The sequence below is a fragment of the Rhinolophus ferrumequinum genome, chromosome 8 (genome assembly GCF_004115265.2).
Source record: "Rhinolophus ferrumequinum isolate MPI-CBG mRhiFer1 chromosome 8, mRhiFer1_v1.p, whole genome shotgun sequence".
NCBI lineage: Eukaryota > Metazoa > Chordata > Mammalia > Chiroptera > Rhinolophidae > Rhinolophus > Rhinolophus ferrumequinum.
This window is the reverse complement of record NC_046291.1, coordinates 19430530-19455919: the sequence shown is the minus strand read 5'-3', so window position 1 is coordinate 19455919 and position 25390 is coordinate 19430530. Positions and strand designations below refer to the sequence as shown.

Here is a 25390-nt window from a genome sequence, read left to right as displayed (position 1 = left end):
ATTTCTGGGCCTCAGTTTTGTCATCTGTAAAATAGGGGTAATCAAATACCAGAGTTCAAAGAGATGATGTGAGTCCTGACTAAGGAAATACATGCGGTGACACAAATGTGTATGTAATTCAGTGAGTAGTGGGCTTCTGCCTTCTACCAGCCCCTATTTTCAGGTGTGGGATGGGCTGAATTTCTTATTTTCTGAAGGGGTAGGGGTTTTAGAAAGTGACAGCCGCAAGATAGTTAGGGTTTAATTCAATTTGTGGTTATACTTGTACAGTATAATTTCCATTGTGCTTTTAGTGATATTTTCAACCACTTGAAAAATATCGTTTTTCATTAGCTTCTTAAAAATGAGACTCCCTGTTTGGCAAGACTGCATTTTCGGAGTCCACTTATCTCATTATAGCATGGTTTTACTGTTCTTGAAAAGTAGTCAGTTCCGAAGTAATTAGGAACTGCTTGCCTGCACTTTCAGGGGCATGTATGTGTTAAAAAGAGACAAAATTAACTCACTGCACATTAGAGCTTGGCTTAGTCTAAATGAATTTTGGAGAGTGTTGTTTTGTTTGCCTTTGCTCCTAAGCATAGTATGTTGACTTTAAAGTTTGCCTCTTGACAAGCCACAACATGTAGAGATTCTAAGAGGCTGGAATGGATTCAAATTTGGTGCCTCAGCCCATTTCTTCCCTGTGTGAACACGAAGCATTGGGGCCTGCCTGCCAGGCTTCGGAAGTTTTCTTTACTTGGAACTTATTTGTGAAGGCTAGTTACATAAGCTGTCAGTGGCAATACAAAAGGGAGTAAGTGAAAGCAGAAGATGCCAGAAGTAAGCATTTTGCTCTGGACTGGCGCTCACCGTGGCAGAGGCTACAGTAGCTACCTTACCCAAAATCCAGACACCTATCCTTCAAAAAGACAGAGAGAGTCCTTTGAGTTGCTAATTACATTTGGTCTGAATGACTTCTCCATCCTACAGACCTGCTGGGCTGTTCTGAGAGTAGAATGTGCCCACAGGATGACAACTCCCGTTCTCACCACAGCTGAGTTTCAGCTGGGGTGTAGTCTGAAGTTTCATTTCTCTATTGCCCAACTAGCACTGAAGAAGTCACTGTAGCCCAGAAAGGGTTTTAACTCTGTTAAGAGGGACCTGATTTTTATGGTACTGCAACTACAATGACTCATGCAGAATTCATGAGACAGAGGAAGCATTCTACACTGAATACTAATATTTAGGATAACTCTGATGGATGTATTGGAATGTGTCTCTTCCCCAAATTTCTATATTTCATGATACAGATAATCATTTCTAATTTTTAGTCTACTTTTGCAAAACCTAGATAATGCAATCTGAGAAACTAGTACTGACTACCACATGTAAAAAATGTGAGTCCATGAGCTTAAAACCAGATTCCAAAGCCAGGCTACCTAGGTTCAAATCCTGACACCACCTGTTCTTAACTGTGTAAACTTGGTCAAGTTACTTCACCTCTGTGTGCATTGGTTTTCTCAACTGGGAAATGAAAACCTTTTGCCATTACCTCCCTAAGTGCCTGGCACAGAGTATGAGATTAAAAAAAAAATACATATTAGTGCATGCTAATCTCTTAGTATCATAGGTGTGGGAAACAAAGAAAAATAACAACTAAATAAATAAATAAATAAATAAATAAATAAATAAAAATACCTAAATCCAAACTGTCGTTTCAAGGTTATTTTCTCTCTATCATAAGAGAGAAAAAGTAACTGTTTATACTAGTTTTAGATTTTCTACATTACAAAGTAACACCTTCAATTGTAAGATTACATTTTATACTCTATGGATTATAGGATGAGTTGAAATCTTGGACATAATTTGGATTTGGCTTTTTGTATATAAGAAGGTAAAATCTGATATAAATCTCATGGACAAAGAATAAGTAAAGGTAGTTTCTGAAATCTTTCTGTCCTAACCCACGTGACTGAGTTTTGTCAAATTGCAACCTCCCTGGGTTCCAGTGTTCTCACCTGTAAAGTCAGAATGTCCCTTTCAATTCTAATAACAAACCAATAAACTATTTTCTAGACTAAGATGATAAAATCTGAGAGACTGGCAAAAATACTTTTGATTTTTGAATTTTCCTATAATTTTGTTCTCTCTTACCCACAAACATAAAGGCAATCACCTCGTAGCTAATTATTATTAGAGTATGATAATGAGTCCATAGTAAAGTTGATTATTCACCTTCTTTTGCAGAGCCTTTTAGGTTAGGTGTATGATACATTTGGCACGTGGTTCTCCCAATGTTTTCTTCATAATTAAGTGGAATTGTAAGAGCTTTTCATGATTTTCTCCATGAATCTTTCTGAATCCTATCAGGTAGTACCAATTACATTAAGACTGCTCACTCAACACACCTTATATTTCTCTCTTGGAACTTTCATAAGAGGAATATTATATAACTGAAAAATCTTTTAAAACAAGAAATTGGTAGAAATAAGTTGTGGAAAAGAGCTATAAACTCCTTCTATCACTATCATTAGCAAATTAATAGTTAGCATCTTAAATCAGAATAGTTCAAAGAGTCATTTGCCCTTATGTTATGAATGCATTTATTTCTGAAGTCCATGCTACTTAAGATATGCAAGAATACGTTAATTCCAACAGCATACAAAGGAATTAATCTGCTATAATATATGCACAATATGAAGAGCACAAAATTATGCTGTATTTTATAAACAACCTAATAAAATCTCATCAACACCTCTACATAATGACTTGGGCAAAAGTCCTTTAGAAATGACAAGGTGTTATTCAAATGTAAAGAACTACTTATTCTTTACACTAATTGAATTGATTTTTTTTTTCAGTTATCCTTTTGGGTGTAATTCAATCCATTGTCTCTCTCATTTTATATCTTAGGGCTGGATAATTGAAAAGCACTGTGCTTTTTTAAATGTCACTAACTCATTATTCTGTTTACAAATAATTCAGCATATTATTCTTTCACATAGCAAATTGTTATAATTTATCTGGAATACAATCTGATTTGCAGAAATTTGATTAACAAGAATCTTTAGAAGATTGCTGCTTCATGAAATGTAAAACAGCTGACCTGACTTTCACTTAAGTAAAAGCATGTACTTGAGTAAAATACTTAATAAGTATTTCTTATAAAAATACTTAATAATTATTTCTATGAAGAAAACTGGCTCCAAAGCTTAAGAACAAAAGCAAAAACAATATTGGTCAAATCATTGGGATTAAAAAAACTCATCCCCCTCAGTTCGGAAGACTTGTCTGAGTCTGTTCTGCATTTTCATTCTGGATCCAAAAGAAAATAGTGACTGAGCTGGTCATTATGCCCAATTTATATCTTGACAATGCTAAACGTAACTGAAACAACACTAATTGGAAACAATCCACTTTTAAACTAAATTATATATTTGTACCACTCCAATATTAGCCCTGAAGAAAGATAAGAGATTTTTATAGTAGTGCTCTGGATTTCGTTCATTCAGTTAATCAAATACCAGGCTATGGTTTCTGCTACAACACAAAAGTAAAGAATGATCTAACTGAGATTGCTACTTCTTGTGTTGTACATAACATGGTGAGATTTATGAGGTGAATAATAAATGAGTCGAAATTTTATAGGTAGAATTTAAAATATATTCTGGTTCCTACATGCTTTGTATTTTTCTAGGTAAATATTACAGGCTCACCTTTCTAATTTAAAAAACTGAAGAAAAAGCATGCTAAGTATTATATAAATACTTTCAAGTGGAAACACTATTCAAAAAATAAATTTTATAATGAAATAACAAAGTGGTATCAAAATAAATTTGAACTAAAATTTAAAAGTCAGGGAAACAAACAAATCTCATTTACTTACAAGTTGGTTTTGCTTTTGGAGGAAATTTGGTCCGCGTAATAGCCAAAATTATGAAAATAATGACTGGCCATAGAATCAAGACAAGTGTCCAAAGCTGTAAAATAATGATAGGAAAATATGTTAATTACATTGTTGAAACAAAAAAATCCTGACAAGTATATCATATGATAAAATTCCAACACGAGACGGGTATTTGTTTGTAAATATTGTTAATAAGAAAGAAATGAGAGGTTTTTAAAAATTCAAGAGACCTGGAAATGAACACAAGAATGATTTTTCCAGGCTTACAACCTTAAAATGATCTTCTGAAGACCCCTTCCCAGTCACCTCTCATGAGGGAGGTGCTCCAAGAGTGATGATCTTAGAATTCAAGTCTGATCAGTAACTTCCTGTCTTAAAATCTGTTAAGAGTTTCCCAGTAGCTTTTGGATAAGGCTCAATATTATATCCAGGGCACACAAAACCCAACGTAATTTCAATCCAGAACTATCTTACCACTTCCAATGTCAACATTCTATGCTCAGCCATCAAGATTAGTGTGTGATGTTGGATAATGGCTCAATACACATTGTTGAACAAATGAATAAATAAATAATTGAGTCAATGAGTAAACAGGAACTAAAGGCCATATGCAACCCCCCCATACCACTATAAAAAGTATCATGTGTCAGCTTCTATCATGGAACTTAACATATTCTTATCATCAATAATTTTTTTTTGTCTGGCTCACAAAATAAATTGGCAATTCTTACATGGCAAGAACAGTGTCTTATTTGTCACTAAATTTTCACTAGTACAAAAGAGATGCTCAAAAAATGTATACTGTGTTGAAATTTCTTTAGAAAATGTCACTGTAAGACACTTCAGAAGTGGCTTTTCTCCCCCATATAGACATGACTTAGTTCATAAGACATTAACTGATTAATATTTTACATGCCTAAAATTTTTTAAATAAACTTTTTCAAACATGTATTCACAAGAATATTAACCGAGCTACGCAAGCCGTTACCGTGTTCAAACCAAACCATACAGAACAGATTGTGCCTGTACTTAATCAAGTAAAACTTGGAACTGTGTTTCCATCTGGTTCTGTAGTCAGACTTGTTATCATTCTTCCCCCACTTTCAGAGACAATTTGCTGCTGCCAAACTTCAAACTACTGCCTGGGGCTCTTCAATTCTCCAAAACAATCTAGACCCACCTAATTATTAACCCTTAAGAAACTCTGAACCTAAATTTTCTATGAAAATCTCCATTGCGTGTCTAACAGTATCGCTCTCTTTGCTGGCAGGCCTGTCACCAACTTCTCAGACTTCAGGTTTCAGAGCAAGTTTTTAAAAACAAGTTTACTATTGATGTAAGGTGCTGGATGTGATCATAGCTGCAGACTGGCCAAACAGCCTGTTCTACGGAGCACTTCTCAAGCAGTAGTGTGCATCCCGTGTCACCAAAGGGTCTTGTACAGATGCAGATACAGACCCAGTAGACCTGAAAGGGCAGAGATTCTACGTTTCTAACAAGCTCCAGGTGGGCGCTGCTGGTACTGTGGTGCAAGGACCACACTTGGAGTAGAGAGGTTCTAAATGTCTGCCACCCCGTCTAACTAGCAGGGTTGTTTATAGAGTCCTATAATTTTTATTTATTTATTTATTTATGTATTTATTTATTTGGGAAAGTTCTTTTGAGATCATCTAGTGGACAGAATTCAGGACATTCTTAAACTTGGCTAGAAAAAAAAAAAGATTACATTTTTATTTTCTCTAGCGTGGGATTGAAATTTAGCATTTCCATTGATGATGAACGTAGGCGAAGAACCACAACGTATTAGAAGCACCGGTGACTTGGCCACCAATAGGAACCTCAGATATTTTCAAATCACATTAACCTTGTTGCAGATACTTCCAAGTGCTGTTTACACTTGGTCATGCCATGAAAATTATAATAGTTATAGGTTCAGGAGATGTATTTATTTATATAATGCTACAATAAAGAAACACATATTACCGTAGGATAAATTTGCTTTTGAAAACCTTAATAACTGAATGGCAATATAATTGGTTTTAGTTGTAATCCTTTTTCATTGGTTTAAAAACATTATTCTTAGAAGAGCCATGCATTTCGCCAGGCTGCCAAAGACATCCACAGCACACAAGAGGCTAAGAAGCCTTGATCTGATCCAACTCCCTTTTTTCTTCTCTGAGGTACAGAAGGTTAGCATAAATTATCCAAAGCCATGTACCCAGTTGGGAAACAGAGCAGGGGACAAGATCTGAATATCAAAATACTTAGGCTAGGATTTAAAAAAAAAAAAAAAAAAAAAAGTTGTCCTACTGCTCTGAGGAACAAATAAGAGAGCATTACAGAAAGTGTATTAGTAAAACACAAGTGCTATAGAACTATAAGATAGATTATTATTCTAGTCTAGTCTCTCATATACTCAAAAATTAGAGTTTGTTCTTCAAAGCTCTTAGATCCAAGATATCATTTTTATTCTATGTGACTCATTTGAAATGCAGAGTGTGAAGAATAAAGGTTAAAAAAATGTAATGTTTGTGGATTTATTCCTTTTATATTTGAGGCCATAGTTATTCTTTTAAAAAATGATTCATCTAAGTGGGTTTCATACCCCCATAGCTACTTTCAGGAGAGTCTATTCGTTGTTCTTTAGTAACCTTATGAGGATTCATTGAACAGCTGAGTTCAATTGCACCAACACAAATATACCTTCACATTCAAATAAGGAGCATATGTTGTGGGATATCGTTTAAGTGATCAAAATGTTTTGGTAAGCTTTGAAATTCATTTTAGACACAATTTAAATCCAGACCAAAATGTAATCTATACAGAGTAGTTTAAGGCAATTTAGACTGTTATAGGTAAAAACCACAGCAAGCCTATAAGCGATTTATTATCACAAGATTTCCCCTGGGATTGTAGGTCAGAGAGGTTTGAAGAACATTTCTGCACACAGCATTTTAGAAGGATAATAAATACAAAGTCATTCACATTGTGATCTCAGGAATGTTAAGCTTGACAAGTTGTTCACAAAAGCAAGAAATAAACAAAATGTAAATTTTCATAACAGCAGTATTGCTCTCTATTCTAATTGTTATCATAAATAACTGAGAAGCGCCAATGAGATTTGGAAACAAGGAAAACTGAAAGTAAAAGGTAAATGTATTTTTTTTAAAAATTCATAACTGATATCTTTGTGAAGAATGACATTCAGCTGGCAATACAAAATGAAGAATATGAGATTTGGGGCTAAAATTAAAAATAAAACCTTCCAACTGATTGAATCCTGCAAAATAGACAAAGAATAAAAAAGCTATTAATAGTGATGGAAGGAGAACTGCCTCGGTGGTGAACGCACAGTGAGATATAGATGATGTATTACAGAATTGTACACTTGAAACCTATGTAACTTTACTAACCATTGTCACCCCAATAAACTTTAATTTAAAAAATAAAAAATAATAAAAATAAAAAAAAAAATAACTGAGAAGCAAATGTAGTGCCAAAGGTCCAAATACTAAAAGATGAGCCATAGCTTTTCTTTTGTTTGTTTAGAGAAAGGACTAATATATTGATCTTACACATACAGATATTGGGGCTACTTGGAAACTTTGGGAAAAGCAGTTCTTAAGAGTTTCATATTTTGGCTGATATTTTAATTATCCCCTACCAACTTGCCTATACACCTCACTTGCATTCCATCCCCCATCCCCCACCCTGCATTCTTGACATCAAAGGGCATAGGCCTATAGAGTAGTTTATAATTCCTTAGTGAGCCATGGCAATTTTCTCCTTTCATTCTCCAAGGATTATTTTCTTGTGAGATGTCCCATTCTGTTCTCTTTCTCTTCCCTTCCCCTTCCTGAAAAATTCACTGCCCAACCGTCCTTAGGTGGGGTCCAGCAAGGGAAGTCCACCCTAGGACTTGGGGCACAACAGTGACACAGTGAGGGAGGCGAATCCCTAGTATGGTAAAGAGGACACCCCCAGAGCGGTAGCCAGACAGGGAGTGTCAGCGCCCAAGTGGGGTAAGGAGGATATCTGTGCAGGGTGAGGAGTAGGCGATTGGTTTCACATAGGGAGGTTGGCCAAAAGTAAATATATGCCCAATTAGAGGAGCCAGGTTTCTCACTATCCATCAGGGAATTATAAACATGAAAAAGGGAGAAAACTAGAATAAACTCTTTCGTGTTGGGTTAGAATTAAGGATCTGAGTATGAACTGGTTTCCAAAATACATAGAGACATAGCTATATACAAATACAGCTATAAATGTGTATGTATAATTTACTTATTTCCCTCTTTCTGGTTCCACAATTGTTTCTGCCTCATTGTGTACTTTCTGTGTCCTAGCCCTGAAAATACCCATTTTCCAAGAAACGTTAAGTTCTTTTAGTAGACAGATGAGAGCTAAGTGTGCCTGCTGCTATTGGAGTATCACTGTTTTCCAGCCAAGAGAGAGCTATAGAATATATGTAGAATATATGAAGACACAGAGATAGATGATAGACAGATAAATATAGATGGTAGATAGATGATTGATTGATTGATAGCTAGATTAGATAGATAGATAGATAGATAGATAGATAGATAGATAGATAGATAGATAGATAGATAGATAATAAATAGGTGATAACACCTCTTGCACTAGAGTGGTTTGTAGTTGGTTGTATCCAAAATGAATGCTGGTGATTATCATTATGATTTTCAAATTGCAATGGGGAATACTTTGCCTAACTGAAAATAAATAAAAGTAAAATGTTTAGGATGAAGATTCTGCTTTCACCTTCATGAAATCATTGTCTTGGAGAGTCTTAAGAAAACTTAGGGTTTAACATGCACTACAGTAATCATTTATATAAGATTTATATATTCACTCATACAACAAAAATTATATATTCACTCATACAAAAATTATTGAGGATCTACTATATACCAGGCACTCAGGATAGGGTAATTAAAATTTTTCAGTCTTTTAGTGTAAATGTAATGGCTGTATGCGACGTCAGAGCGGTAGTAGATAGGGGGAGGGGAGTTATCACTGTGTGAGGAATATAAATGATAAATGTCTAACTATTACATTGTTTTGTGCACCTGAAACTAATAAAAGAAATAAGGGAAAAATTCAAATTAAAAAAAAAATTTTTTTCAGCCTTTTGAGAAAGGGAAACATTAAAAAAATAATTACAACCACATGTAATAGATAATGCTAAGACGTAGGAAGATTATGGAAGGAAGAAAATGCAGGGGAGCTGAGTCTAAAATTTAAAAGATGGAAAGGGTCAGGCAGAAGAGAAGATATGCATGTTGGATGGAGTCTGAAAAAGAAGTGGGAGTCTTTTCAGCAGAGGAAACATATGGGTGAAGACCCACAGATGGGAAAGGGGGTGAAATATTCCAAGAAAAGAATTAAGTCCCGAACAACTGGTGCACCAAGAGTCAGGAAAAACATCTCTGCCATATGGTTATCCAGCCTCTATTTGAATGCTTCTACTGACTAGAAGTTCACTATTTCATAAGATTTCTTTATTATTGAACAATTCATATTACCTGACTTTTTTTTTTTTTTTTTTTTTTTTTGCTTTTATCACGGTGATATCTCCCTTCTTGTGGTTAACACTTATTTGTTTTAACTTGGTCTCCTCTTTCACATGAGAATTCTACATGTATTCAAAGAAAGACAAAGTTCCCTCTCCTGGGTACAAATGCCAGTTCCTTCAGCAATTCCTTTTAAATATTATTTGAAAATGTCTTTCCCAGGATAAATTCTTGTAGTCAAGTGGTCTCTTCATAATTAGTATCAGAATTCAATACCATGCCATAAATGATAACAGCTAATATTTATTGACTGCTTAAATGCTCTGTTAAAGACTTAACATGCATCATCTTATTTAATACAATCATCTCATTTTCCTCTTGCAAATGGGAAATTAGAGTCTTAAAGAGACTAAATAAGCCTTCATTCTATAAGCCACCAAATAGTAGAGCTGATCTTTGGACTCAGGGAGCCTGGCTTCAGCACCTGTATGGTTAGCCATTAAGCTATGTAGCCAAACCACTACAGAACAAATTATAAGCTCTCTGTGACCACAAAACTATGCTTTTATTAGTTCAGCCTATAAGAGCATTAAAAGTCATTTAAAGGTCATCCTGTAACCTCAAATCATAACTTTTTATTACAAACTTGAAAGTAAAGCTTGTCCAACCTTCTATAAAGTACGGTCTCTTCCTTCCTCTTCTATTTCTACCTTTGTGCCTTGTCCTGTAAGTCAGGGATGACTGTTGCTAGAGGGTAACAAGAGGATCCCAAAGTTCACATTCGGAAGTAAGAGCTGGATACGTTAGATCTGAAATAAACCTTAGTTCCACCCCCAAAACAATGGGGAAAGTGACACAGCGTTCTCCGTTAATGGGGCTTTCTATTTAACACTGTCATCCATGTACGTGACCCATCAAAAAACAGATCAAGGAAATTTTCTGAAATCTGTACTTACAGATTATAATACATTTTGGAGATTGGTAAACTGTCTATTATGTATGTGAAAACAACACATTTTTATTGGATTTCACACTAATGTACTTCTCTATTGCTCTCATTTCTAAAACATCTTCATCTCATTCACTTTTTATTGATTGACTGACCTAATAAAGTGTGCATGTCTATGTGCCAAGGACCACAGTTAACAGGTAGATCTAATTTTTTTGAATAATTAAAAGGTATTAAGGGAGTAAATGGTACAGATCCAGAAGAGATAAGAGGGCCTGCAACATTTGAGCATGGAGTTGAGTGAATTGTTTAAGACCTAGTTCATTTTAATATGATTTAGATTAAATTTGGGATCAGAGTTTAATCCTAAATTGCTTTAATCAAAAAATTACAGACCAACCTGCTCCACAATTTTTAAGTTAAGGCTTCCTCTTTCTTTTGCCACTCAGAGAGAAAGTTATATGAGCAAGGCAGGGATTGGGGAGGAAGTGTCAAATTTCATCCAAAGTGTTGGAAATTTATCAAGCTGTGGGAATGTCTATGATAGCAAAAATAGTTCTGTCACCAACTGAGCTAAAGTGTGACCACCAGATAAACAGTTACAACAGAAAATAAACAGCTGAAGTTAATTTTCCTTCTTCAGGTCATAAGTTTGGAATTAGATTCCACTTCAATAGACATTTGAACTCACTCCTTGATATGCCTATTTAGAATCCATCTTCTTAATGAAAGATAAACTCTTATCGCACACTATCTAGTCTTTCAGCCTGTAGTCTCTTTGCTGTCCTAGTAGTCTCTATTCTGTCATTAACTAGCATCTCATTAGGTGAGCCTCCCTGTTGCTAACCATCTCCAGTGGAACGTATCTGCATTTTTCCATTATTTTTAGAATTAAATTACAAACCCAGCAGGGTAGCAACTACATCTAATTGATTTTTCTCTATTGCCTAACATTTCTGTTGGTGCTTAAAGTATTTTTTTCACATTCTTTCAGTACTCATTGCAATTGAGAAAAATGATATAAACGAAATGATTTCAAAATGGAGTTGGAGACAACATTTCAGAGAAATGGCTTTGTACATCTTGGTTCTTGAAACATTGACATGTTTGAGTTGGCCAAAATAACCTTTGGTCGGGTCAGAGCAGCACTGTCTTCCAAGCAACTCTTTGTAGAGCTAACAGGAAATTGGACATCCTGACTACAAGAACTGAAAATTAAAGATATTCTTTAGAATTGGTAAACAGCCATGTAGAGCTAAAGAATAACTTATTAGCTCCAACAGAAATTCCTCCCTTCTATTCATGTAATTATTTCCCTTCCCTTTCTCATAAAAACCCCTTGCCTTGACCCCATAATTAGAACACAATTTGGGTTTCTGCCTGAATCAGTGCTTCCAGAAAAGCTATTTTTTGATCTCAAATAAATGCTTGTTCCCTTCCACTTTGGCTTTTTACTTTTTGGTTAACAAATATGGTGTCAGAATTGGGACCTGAAATGGCCTTCCCTTCATGGACCAGAGTCTCCTAGAACCTAGTAAGGTACCCACACGAGCCAATTTGTGTTCAGTGCTTCCAAAGATTACACACACACCCCCAATGTTGAATCCTCTCAGGTTTTTGACCTCCCTCCTTTTTGGTTGAGGTCAGTGCCTTCTTTTGAGATCAGGCATTGCTCTGGGGACCATTATACGAGGTGGTATGGCAGCTGCCATAGGTGCTTGCTACCACATGAAGAATTTTCCTCAAAAGGGGCTTGTTTCATGCTTATAAAAAGTTCCCTGGGGGATGAGCAGCTCACAGGGACTTTTTTTTCCCCTGGTGGGTGAGTATGCATTTTTGTTGCATGCTGTTTTGTTTTTCTTTCTCTTTGCATCTGTCTGTTGTGTTGTCATAAGAAAGAGATTCCAAAGGGAACAACATAGGTAAAATCCTATAAACCTATTGTCCAGGCTGTCCCCCACCACCTGTAAACTGACAGTTTTTGCACAACTCACCAGACCAGAGTCTATTTAAACAAACTTTACTGTGGGTTAAATGCAAATGAGGTAAAAGCTGCTGCTAAGGAAATCTTGGAAGCCAAAACTGCAAAATTAGTGGACACAGGTAGAACATTTTAGAGCCAGAAGGGTGCTCGACACTTGAAATTCAAGCACCTGTGGTAAACTGGTCACGGAATGGGTTAGATTGATATTGGGTTGCCCACCAATCTCAAGAAAATTTCCGTGCAATGAGGTACTCTGTAGAACATTATACAATTCCCAACCCCACAGCATATTCCTCTTAGGTATTAATTTGGCTCCAAGAGACTCAAGGCTTAGCTAAAGCTGTTAATGTGCATTTTGAAGAAACCAGATGAAGTTTTTCCTTTAGTCTTGAGACTTTGGCTTTTTGCCCTATGAGAATACCTTCTTTGGTCTCTGCATTCTAGAAGGTGGGGAACTCAGTGTTGATCTGGCATCCAGACAAGTATGCTGGGGATTTGGAACAGCTGTATCCCATAGGTCAGAAGCACAGGAAATATCTGGAGCGTATGACTGCCATCTCTTTATCTTTTTGTCCAACTGTGCCAGCTCTCAGGGGAATTTTTAACATGGGAATTTCATTCTTTAAAATTCCCCAAGAAGTCCCTTCCTGAGGAATTCCAGCTGCTTATATGTACATACATTTTGGTCCCCCCTCTTGTGCCTTTTTAAAATGGACCAACTTAGCCAAAATAATTTAAAACTGTATTGGCCATTCTGCACAAACTTTGTTTTTGGTAAGGCACCCTAAAGTTCCCCCCTCCGCCCCCCAAAATCTGAAAAGATTCCAAATCTCTCAGAGACAAAGGACTGCATTCTTTGATTGGTATGCAGGAGCTTCTAAAAGACGAAATGATTTCAAAGACAGCCATAGGATGATGTTAAAAAATCTTTGGCCATCTGAGCAGGTAACCGTATCTGAGGCACTTGAATGCAAGAGTCTCTATAAGACTTCAAAAAATATTTTTACTGTTTATCCTCCCTGAAATCTGATAAGATATTTTAAAGAATTTAATATCTCTATGATCAGAAATTTGGCAGAATTGAAAGCTGATATTCTAAACCTGACAGAAAATTTAAGCCTCCTCAGCTATTTCTCAGGCCAGTATATATATAATCAGGAAGTAGATCAGCTGGAAGCCAAGGTCCAAGAGCTAACAACTTTGTCTTGTAAATCTCTACAAAATTGGGAATGTACACCTAGTCCACAACTGCTCGAGACTGCGCCCAGTTAATTCAATTAATGGAACCTGAAACCAAAGGACAAAAATAAAATAGGAAAATAGAATTTTTTTTAAAAAGTACAAGTGCCTGAAAAGGCTCCCTTGCCTTTTCAAGTCTTTATTTTTCACAGACAGATATTGTCTTATTCTAATGCTTTGACAAATGTGCTTCAACTTCAAAACAATTCACGTAAAGTACCCTAGAATACAGGCTTCTACTAACTTTCAGATCACACCACTGACCTGGGTAAGAACTTATAGAGCTCTAATTGGCTTCATAGAAAGGACAAAGATCAACAACAATTAATTACGTGACATTAAATGAACTGATGAAAATGATTATAATTTTTATGGCTTTTTGTTGAAATATTGCTGAATTTTTATGTTTTGTTTCCCCAGACTTAAGCAAACATTTCTCTCTTTTTTTTTCTTAAGTTACCCATGAATTAAAGCAATTTGGTAAATTATATCTTTGTGAGCAGAATTGAAACATTTATTTTTTTCTCCCTACCTGATCCCTCCCAAATTTGGAAACTCTTAATAAGTGAGTATTCCTATTTTCATGGCCATATAGTTATTTGCCTCAGTTCAATAAGAATCTGTTCTTCTTGTAACTGGACACATTTGAAAACATTGATTATATTACCAAGGCTTTGATTGGAACGTCAGGTTTGGGAGAGACATGCATAGACTCAGATATGATCAGGCAGTTTTAAGAAACTAAGACTGACTTATGGAAGCCAATTAAGCCTCTTTTGAAAAATCAGCCTGGCACTTTGCTTATAGGGTTCACAGCCTTACCAGGAGAGTAAGGAAGGTCACTTCCTGGCAGGCACAGGAACTTCTGGATATTTTGGGGACCTCAAGAAGAGAGGAATAAACCCAAATCTAAAGGTACTGCAGGTGAAGTCTGATGGCAAGTGTTTGGCTTGGCCTCTTAGCCTCAAGAGGCTGTTAAAAAATTCAACCTGGAGATTTCTTATGAAATCTTCCAGCAAAGCAGATTTAAAAGAGTCTATATGATCAATTGTTATACTTAATGCATATATGTAACTAATCAGGCCAAGTTTACTAGACTTAATTATAGTCAAACTAATTTGCTTGCAAGACATCTTTGGTAAAAATGGGGATAATTGTAAAGAGAAAAAAATTATGTTTCAATTTAAACTATAATACACACTTATGGGTATTGGTGCATTAATCGTCCATAAGGTTTTGTTTTCCACCTGTAAACTGGATTGCATCCTGAATTCTTCTAGTCTCCTCAAATATTGGTCTACAACTCTCCAAACGAACGTTTACAATTTTTATCCCTCTTTTGACTTGGAATCATTGAGAACGAAAGCTGCCATTTTCCCTGAAAGCCGAACGTAAACGATTTAATATAAATCACCACAGAAATCACCACAAATGTTCATGCTTAGACGATCTTCATGCTTGATGTTCTGTAAGCCACTTGGAAAGTTTACCTGAACAATTGGTGACATCATCAGAGACACCAAAATGCAAACAATGCTTCGACCCTGACACCTAAAATTTTTCTTCACTGGCACCCCCCTAGGCTCAGACACTGCATTTTCACCCTGAACCTTTGTTTCTCTTTTGTTTCCATAGACATATCTTAGATTAAATACCCGGTTGCTGACATCAGGTCTACTTCTGGGGAAGTAGAGACAGAACTAGATAAAATTCAGGCACAGAGCAAAGGGGTAAGTACAATGCCCACTGACACCCATGGTCCTTGACTTTGTTAGCTGGCTACCCTCAGGTATTGCCTCCCTCTGAGGTCACTTCTCCAAATCCACTTAGCAATTTGTTTGTCATCGAAATTCTTGTTATAAAATTTTGTCTGCTTTCCATAGTTTGATGTTATAAAGCGACCACTTGCATAATCATCGCTCAGAGCTTTGAGATAACCACTAAGGCCTATGAGACTTCATATGAAAAACCTAAAGGAACTGCCGAAGGTGTTTGCCCATAAAGAAGTATGACCTAAGACCTTTTGCTGTTCTGGTGCTCTTGTTCAAATGTGGCCTAAGATTCCTAAGGAAACAATTTTCCCTCCTACATGGAACATGAAACACTGGATATGATCCTTCCCTGTGACAGATCAACAAAGCTTTCAACAACTGATCATGGTTGATCAGCGATGCTTTCAAGGAAAGATCTCAGTCAAAAGAGGGAAATAAGAAAAATGATGTAAGTTAAGCCATTTCAAAATGGAGCCGCAGCCACCATCCCAGAGAAAAGGACTGGCACATCTTACTCCTTAAACCTTTAAAATGTTTGACTCTAATAACAAAATAATCTTTGGACTAAGCCAGGGCAGGCTTGTCTTCCAAACAACTGTTTGTAGAGCTAACAGAAAAGTGAACAAGCCATGAAGAGCAAATGAATAACTTAGCTTTTTAGCACCAATAGAAATTCCTTCCTTCTATTTATGTAATTATTTCCCTTCCTTTTCTCATAAAAACCACTTGCCTTCAACCCAGAACACTATTTGTGTTTCTGCCTAAATTAGTGCTTCCAGAACTTGAGCTCTACTCTTTGAGCTCAAATAAACACTGTTGCCTCTTAATTTTTTTTTTTTAGATTAAAACAATGTAATTGAAAATTGATATTACCACTAATATTAAAAAACAGCAATATCTAAGGCCTCCTTAGCAAATATGATCTCTTTGTTGGTGAGCTGAACTCTGAGCAGGGATCAGAGAATATTGGGAAAGGAAGTTCAACTCAGGAGCAATAAAGAAGCTCAACTCAGTAAGTTATAGAAAGAATAGATCCCTTTTGGGGAAAGTCTAAATTTGAGTCCTTAAATTCACTTTGTAACCTTGGACAAGTCCCTTGAACTCTCTGAAGCCCTATAAAATTAAAGCAGTTAGATAATCGCAGATATTCCAGAGTTCTAATATATCATTTTACAGAGAGAGAGAGAGAGACAGAGAGAGAGAGAGAGAGAGAGAGAGAGAGAGAGAGAGAGAGAGAGACACTTATTCCAAGAACCATTTTGAAGGAGTTCACCTCAAAAATTAAAGACCCTATCTTCCCTCTTTTGCAGCCAAACCCAACACTTAGCTTATCCCATTGTCATTTTCCTTTAGACTGTATAGCTGTTTAAAATTCTTCTCTAACTTTCTATTGTAGTATATATTTCTATGCTTCCTCGTAATCCCCACTCTACTTTGATATTTTCACTATATCTTTGTTTTCCTTTTTTATTCTTTTTCATATAGCATTTGTTTCTCCATGAATAGATTCCTAACTTCTTCCTTTATAGACTGTCCTTTCCACTACCTCTCTTTGTATAGAATCTATTCAAACAAGATAGTAGGTGAGTGTCATGGTGGTGATGCTAGCATTTTTTTCTTTGACATTCAGTAAGGACTATATATTTTCAGTATCACACACACTGACTCTATTTTCCTCCATATAAGCATATATTTTTAAAGTACCACATTCAGAATAATTACAAAGACAGAGATTAAAATACTTGCATTTTAAATAATCACTTGATAGATGATAAAGTCCAGTTCCTACACAAAAACTACGTCTTCTCCTCAAATTTATATATGTCTGCTTTTCCCTGTCTTTTAATTTGTCTGTATTTTCTCTGTTCACCATTTTCTTTTATTTCATCTCCTTTTAGATCTTTAATCTGAACTTTCCAACCTCTTGATTTTCGCATTTTCCCCTCTTAAATAACTCGGGCACATGGATAGCCTTTCCATCTGTGTCCTTGAGTCTTCGTTCCAATACCACGATATAGGGCTAGCCTTAGGCAAAACTATGAAAAAAGAAACATATCTTTTTTTGTCCCCCTTGCCTGCCACTTAGAATTGTCTGTCCTTCTCTTTTTGGCACCACTATTTCCTGAAGGTCACTTGTAGTCATAATGGATTCAGGTCAGCTTTCCGGTTTACCCCCAATTCTGGTCTTTTTCTGATCTCTTTTCCTACAACAAAGACTTTCTGTCCTGGATCCCATTCTGTCAAGTTGCACTTAACTTCGGTATCATTTGATATCCCAAAATGAACTAATAGCATATATATTCTCTTGCCTTAGGCAAAAATATAATTACCAGGGTTTTTTTTAGGATCTTGGCCAAATAAGAATAATATAAGATATCATAGTGGAAACATTTTGGCAAGCCTAACTTCCTTCTCCTCCAAATATGCCACGTCCATCAGAAATTGACTGAAGTCGAAAAAAACTCTAAAGTAGAAAATTGATATACCATCTACTTTACAGATGAGTTTGAAGAAACTATTAAAGATAAAATGTCTCAATGAAAAATTTTATTCACCTGAGGAGTACTTTTTTCCCCCCCAATTTTTAGGTAAAATGGAGTTGTAAGGAAAATATATAACTTCAGCATTCTGTTTATCAGCAATAATTGATGCTTTCAGTTCCTCTCTGCTTTTATTTTTGACTATTGAATTTTCATCACTTAAGAACTTTACTGTATATAAATTTCTGCTCTCTCCCACAATTCCTTCTCCTGGATTTCCTTTCATCATTACATTGAATAAAATATGACACACATGTTGCCCCAGATGCCTCTATAATCTATTTGCCAAGTGCTTCATTTATAAAGCACTTTGAAACACATTTGGTTCTCACTACTCTATGAGATAGACACGGTAAATCGCATGGCCATTTCAGAAATGGGAAACCAATGCTCAGAGAAATTGTGATATCACAATGTTGTAGCTGGTAAGCTGCTCAATCTTTAGCTGGTAAGGAGCAAAACCAAGAACCCAACTCTCATGTTCTGACCATATCCACCTACCCAAGAAGACTCTTTCTCTGTTGAACTCCACACAGAAGGTACCATGGGATAATTATGGGAAGTTTTACTTTTGTGTTGTTTCCAGTTAAAAAACAATGAAATAAAAATAGTAATGATTTAAAATTTCATGCCCAAAATCACCTATGCCTTATGATTTAAAATCCTACCCACCAAATTAACAAAGGTGAGTGAACATTTACTTCTCCCTCTTAATATATACAGTAGAGCACTTAAGTAAGGTGTCAGGTGCTGTAAGCAAACCTAGAGTGAGATAAGGTACACAGATAAAATGTTGGTTTCTATGACGCATACTATTTGCATAATATTTATATTATTCACTTAAGCTTGGGAAGTACCACTCTAAAATGAAGTATATTGAGTGCCTTTTGGGATTTCTCTGGATTTCAAACATCCGAATATGTGACAATTCACAGAAGCTATTTCTTTTCTCAAGCTCCCAGGACTCTATCTGGTGAGGATCTAATAGCTGGCTTTGTAATTTAAAAAGCAAACATGAATGTAAGAGCACAAAAAAGATGTTCTGCAATGAGCAGAGTAGACAGACTGCAGCAGTAAAGTTAAGTGATTCAATAATACTCTGGAAACTTGGCACACACATTGGTTCTTGCTTGGCATTTCTAGTAAATAATTTTTGGATACTAAAGTTTCTTAGCTTTTCTATACCAACAGCCTTCAACCTGTCAACTTTCTATATCTTACTTTTCAACCAAGCTTTCTATTGCTTTTGGTTTTTAAGTACTCTTCTCTCACATTTATTGAACCTCCCACTTGATACTTTTCTTCATCTCATTTTTAATGACATTCATCAAGAAAATTTCTGAAAGCATCTTGGCCAGAAACCTGGAATTCAACACTAGTTCTGATTCAACCAGTAACAAGATGCATCCTTTTCTTTAACCAGGGCATATCCTGGTTCACCCTTTTAATTTACTGAAATCAAAATGCTGCTTTAGGGACAAGTTCAGACTCGGTCCATTAGCTAGAGGACAGATGCAGGGATGGTTTCTAAATACCTTATTTTCTGCTTTAAAAATTGCCTTAAAACTCTTCTCTATTTATCTCTCATCAACATCAAATTTTCGGATTGCCTGGAGCATTGCCCTTAGGGCTCCCTCCCTTTTTTTTTTTTTTTTACTCACCGGCTGCCTCTTGACTCCTAGCCAATTTTTCCAGACCAGGACCCGAAGCTGGCGAAACTGGGAAGCCATCCTCCAAACACCACAAATGAGAATTTCTCTTTTTTCCTTCACCCCTCAAAAGAAGAATTGGTCCAACTTGCTGTGTGTCAATGTGTCAAAGGCCTTTTCACGGCATAGCTTTCGTGATGGCTGGGGTAAGAAACCCACAGATTTTCTTTCCCACAGATCTTCTTTTCCTGTGCAAGGATTGGTTTAATTCTTGACCAGAGAGCACTTCTCAATCAACTCTTTTTTCTAAACCAGGACCCAGCCCAGTATCTTTCAGTGGCTTTTGCTTATTTTAAAAGAACATCCAGTTGCTGCTTGTTGCGTGAAGTCCAGACGCAAGAGAGAATGAATGTCATTCAGATAATGCACCACTGTAAAAAAAAAAAAAAAAAGCTGAACCTACACCTCCTACTCTCCATGAAATTAACTGCCTATCCACACCTTCAAGAAGGAGTCACCTGCTGCACTGAACACGTCATGAGGAATTAGGTGGGACCCTTGCCAGGCCAGTAGGACTTGTCCTACATTCTCTCGCCTTCTTTACTACATAGTGCCTGCTCCTGCTCTACTCCTAGGGCACGAGGAGCACTTTACAGACTCTAACCCAGTGACTCTTATAATATTTAAGTGTCATTAAGATGTCTTAAGCCAATAAGGACAGAGCTCAGCTGAAAAACCTCTGAGCCTCAGCCCATCATTTGACACATAGAAAAAGTCTCATGTTCATCCTAAAGTTGAGTTGACTGTTTTGATTTGGGGAGAAGGGACTATGCTGGCCAGGTCTCACCTTCCATCACAGTTTGCTAGGTTAGGCAAAATGCAGAAAATAAAAGGTGGCTAGAGCTGATGCAAATACCTATAGATTCCTCATTTGGGAGGTGTGCATTCACGCCTCTATTCTAGGGAAGCCATGTTATTTCAGGCTTTTATGGTTAAAGGAGACATGGGCAAACTAAATGATTTTACTTGTGATTTTATGGTATATGTAATGGAGAAACTTGGCATAAAGGCTTCTAGAAGTAACACTTACACACCTTAATGACAACCCATTCCCTCTGATACTCAATGATTCCACAAACTAGGTCCAGCCAATTTTCCAATCTCATCTTCCAATAGTTTATTACAAATGCTTGACCACCTACCAAACTGGTATACATATTACAAAACCTGTGCTTTCTGATCCCTGACTTATTTATGATACCCCCTCTACCTGGGATGCATTTCTGCCTCTCTAAGCTCCTACCTCTCAAAATTATTCCCAAGTTGACATCTTCCATGAAGACTTTTTTAGATATATTGCATAAGATATCTTCTCTCTGCCTTTGAATCCAGCGTAATTCTTTGTTTCTATCTCTCTCAAGGAACTTACATTTTTGCCTTATTGTTATTTTTGTATGTCTTGTTTTCCCCACTAGATTGCAAGTTCTTTGAGAGCCTGGACTTTTTTTTTTTTTTTTAATCTTACAATACTTCACACATGATCAGTGTTCAATAATCACTGCTGAATTTAATTGAATAGATTATTTCAGCCAAGGCCGGTGGAGCTCCCTTTCAATCCTTACACCTTTCCATTACTCTGTGAAAGCAGTTAACACAATATTTGAATTCTCCCTTCAAACCTGGAGCAAGTGCACTGCTTCCTGGTCCCTCATGTTCAGCTTCCTGGTCCCCACGCCAGCTCTGCAATGTTGATGTCAGCCACCCTGGGGCTGATTAGAGCCATGCTGGCACATGCCCATTGCCTCAAGATTGGCTCTGTCCCTACTGTGATGAGTTCAATCCTCATGAGACAGTCAGTCCTGAATATCTAGAAGTCGGCCCTTTAATTTTCTGGGCAAGGTTAAAGACAAAGTGTTCTTGAGATAGCTGACAGCCTCAGAGATAATACCCTCCTCTACCACTCCTGGGAAGTAGTGTCAAGATTCATCTGGCTTCCTCGAGCTTTGAGGAAGACTTGAACTCCTGCTTCCTTTCCTCCTTTCTCTGCCATCTGTCACCGTCTACAACTCACTAGTGGTTTGATTCACAAATAAACATTATTCAGTTGTGAAGATGGGGTGGGATTTGAGATGTGACTGTATCAGTCTTAGGAAATTCCCGGCAGAGTCACTTCATTCAGTCAGGTTACTTCAGGTTAAACAGTACTGACTCACCACATGACTGATGCAGGTGAGAGGTCAACTCAAAAAGTATCAAATGATTTCTCCCAGCGGCTGCTCATCATCTCTCCTGTGTATTCTTGGAATGGTTTTGATGTCATTTGTTTAATTTTAGTGAAAGAGTCTCTCTCAGGCTGTCCTCTTGCCCAGACACCTTCATCTATGACCTCTAATTTTCTGATGAAGACGATGTATTTTATCACATTATACGATTACCCAGAAGATCTATTTCTTCAAAGTAATTTCAAAACTATGTATTTGGTGTTTAATGTATGTCAAATTTCCTTTATACTTGAAGACACAAAATGTCATAGCACCAAACATCACACATACCTCCTTGGGGACTGGAGTAATCTTTAATCTTTGATAAAACATAATTCAAACTAGTTAAAGTTGGGATACATGGACAATGAGACCTCCAAATTTTGCCCTATTCTGAATAGCTATATCTTTTCAATTACATTTATTAGGGTGACATTTGTTAATAATATTATATAAATTTCATGTGTATGATTCTATAATATGTCATTTTTATATTGTATTATGTGCTCACCACCCAAAGTCTACTCCCCTTCCATCACTATATATTTGTCTCCGTTTACCCTCTTCATCATCTCCCCATATCCCTTCCCCTCTGGTAACTAACACCCTGTTGTCTGTATCCATGAGTTTGTTTGTTTTGTTTGTTTGTTGCTTTCTATTTTATATCCCACATGAGTGAAATCGTATGGTTCTTGTACTTTTCTATATCTTGGCATTTATACTGATCACATCTGCTTGTAGTATCTTAAAGGTTTTCAAATTTCTTTCTAAATTTAATTTTACAAACATCTTTTAAGATTTCATTATAGAAAAGGCCTTGGCTAACAATAATCTTGGGAGTGATAGCTTACATAAATCAGGAATTATAACCACTGATCAGAAGAGAACTTGAAGTAATTATAAGACCAAGCAAAAGGAAAAGAGAGAGAAAATGTAGAAGGAGATTAAAGATAGTGAATTCTAATTTATTTATTGATTTAAAGAGAAAAATGTAGCTCTGAGCTCCACTCCTGATTGCAGATTGGGGTGCTATGGGCAGGTATCTTAGGATTTCCCCTTGAGGGAAGAAAAAACAATTTGGCAACTAGAAATAAGTTGTACCCAGGACACACACACAGATGCTGGAAAGTGTTTTTTAAAAAGCAAAAAGCTAAACTGAGCAGCAAATAAACAGAGGCAAAGTTAGAAAAATACAATCCATGAAAGAATAAGTTCGCCAGGAAACAGTTTACAGATTTTATTCCTGTAGTTGTACCGAGATGTTAAATTATTCTGTTTGGCCGGACTATGGTGATCTGCCTCACTACTCAGTTGTCCCAGTGCTTCTGCCAGAGGCCAGCAAACCCAGGTTGTCTTTAGGTTGACTTCTAAGTCTCAGTATTTGTCTCCAGTCCCTTTCTTTGTTGTTGGTGACTCTACTTGGTGATCAACAGATTGATTCTTTTATCAAGCGAGGAATTGGCACATCTACCAGAATTTAGGCAGTAGTTGCTTTTGTGCCGTCACTTGAGCAGCATTAAAAACAAAAATATAGCTTTATCTTGAAAAAGTTTGCCCCCAAATGAGCTAATCCCAGGATTCTAGCATTCTGCGTCCTGAACTCTAGTAATCACAAATTTTGGAGAACAGTTCAAGCAGTCCAAATTTGACTGAGCCACGCCCAGAATTAGTTTTGAGCCTGTATGGTCACCCCGCTGAGGCTGGTCTTATCTAGGACCACTTCCAGAGCCATTGCACCTATTGAACCTGGTTAGAATGATGGCTCTGCCAAGGCTGCACAACCATGTAATTGACAGGCTCCATAAACACTGGATATGGAAGGTCTTGTCAGCCAATTGTCATGTAACATACTCCAGGACCAGGACAAGAGGGAATTGGTCCAACCATGAATATGATACTGATGTAGCTGAAACACATTAATTTATCCTAACAGTATTTATTAAAGATCTATATTAATAATAATAGTAATAATAATGACAAATACTGGACTATAAAGCCCCTGTTTTGTCTACTTAACTCATCACTGTATAGTAGGAGTGTAGCACAGGTCTTGCACTATAGTAGGTGGTCCATTAATGCTTATTGAATAATTGACTAGCAAACATTTGTTAAGCACAAATTGAATCATTATATTGTAGAAAGCCAGTCATATAGAAATTGATATTATCCCCATTTTCAAAGGAAAAATGTGACATTTAGAGAGGTAACATAACTTCCCTACGTTCACCCAGTTAGAAGTGAGAGCAACGGGAACAGCAGCGAGAGAACTCAAACCCTAAATCTATATTTCTCATCTCTGTGATGTGCTGCCTACAGTCAGTCCTGTGCACTGCACCGCGTGGAAGAACTGAGAAGGAAAATAAATAACTTCAGTAGTTTCTGGTTCTCCACGAGCCTATAAATCACATGTAGATATTTATTAAAAATGAAAAGTTAATACCAAAATAAGTTCACAAAGAATAATTGCACCAGAAATTCAGGAAGAGGAAGGCTGCTCTTTGTAGCTTTCTTGGGTGAGCATCAAACACCTTCCCTGGCAGGCCCTTGCCAGCTTCATCAGGTGTGTGTCTCCACTCTCAACCATCCCTCCTGCCACCTGCTGCAATGCCTTGGATGAGGATATTTATTTTCAGGCTTTGGTCATGCTGCTCCTTCTGTCCAAAATGAAATTGTGCTCATTCTTGAAGGAATGACTCAAATGTTACTTCCTCTCCAAAGCCTTTCCCAGCCTTTCCACCCACCACACCTCCACCCCAGCTGAATTAATCACCTCCTCATCTGTTTTGCATGGATCTCTGTTCCTAAAGATAGTCAACTCTTTATTAGCTTCTAGTATTATAGTCAGTCTGTCTCCGTCTACACTCTAAGCCTCTCAACGATAAGGACCTGATGGAACACTAAGAGTTGGGGATTAATTATATATTCCTGGAAAATGGTGAGAACTCTGGCCTGACTAGATCTAAGAGCTGGTTTGAAGTAGTAGAAGATAAAGCTTAAAAAGTTAGGGAGGGACCTTAATGCTGAAGAACAGAGGATGACATACTGAGGATTTAGAAAGGCATGTTGTGGAAAGTTATCTAAAGAGATAGAGCATGATAAAACTGCTGCTGTGGGAAGATGGAAATATAGGTAGAATGAGATTCAAGTTTAGACCTAAAAACCTCTATTTTGAACGGGAAAAAAATGTGGAATTAAGTTAATTGTGAAATGAAATCGTTTAGGAATTTTAGTGATAACCAGATCCATAATTTTACTCCTTCACCTACAAACTGGTTTTTGTCCATAGCATCAGTGACAACTTATTTTTTCTTCCCATCCATTAATTGATTTTGATATTAAGTCCTATGGCATGCTCATCACGTATAGGATCTCATCATTATGATAAACCTGTGAGGTCAGTATTATTATCTCTGCTCTATAGATGAGAAAGCATAAGCAAGTAGCTTCCCCAGGTCACACAGCTAATGAGTGCGAGAACAGTGATTTGAACCCAGGTCTCTGTGTCTGCAAAGCCTGTTCTACAATGGGACCTCATAAAGCCAGTGTGGATTAGAAAACATGGCAAGTGTATACATTTAA

At 36.7% G+C, this 25390-nt stretch overlaps 1 protein-coding gene across 1 annotated transcript in view; it reads right to left on the bottom strand.

Annotated features, from left to right (window-relative positions):
* Positions 1–19935, bottom strand: part of ABCA12 (ATP binding cassette subfamily A member 12) — a 163010-nt gene extending 143075 nt beyond the window's left edge. The window contains exons 1-2 of the mRNA XM_033111395.1: positions 19563–19935; positions 3866–3959 (exon numbers count right to left, since the gene is read on the bottom strand). Of these exons, the coding sequence (XP_032967286.1) occupies positions 3866–3959; positions 19563–19631 (163 nt within the window). The 5' untranslated portion in view covers positions 19632–19935. The remainder of the gene's footprint in view (positions 1–3865; positions 3960–19562) is intronic.
* Positions 19936–25390: the final 5455 nt, after the last annotated feature.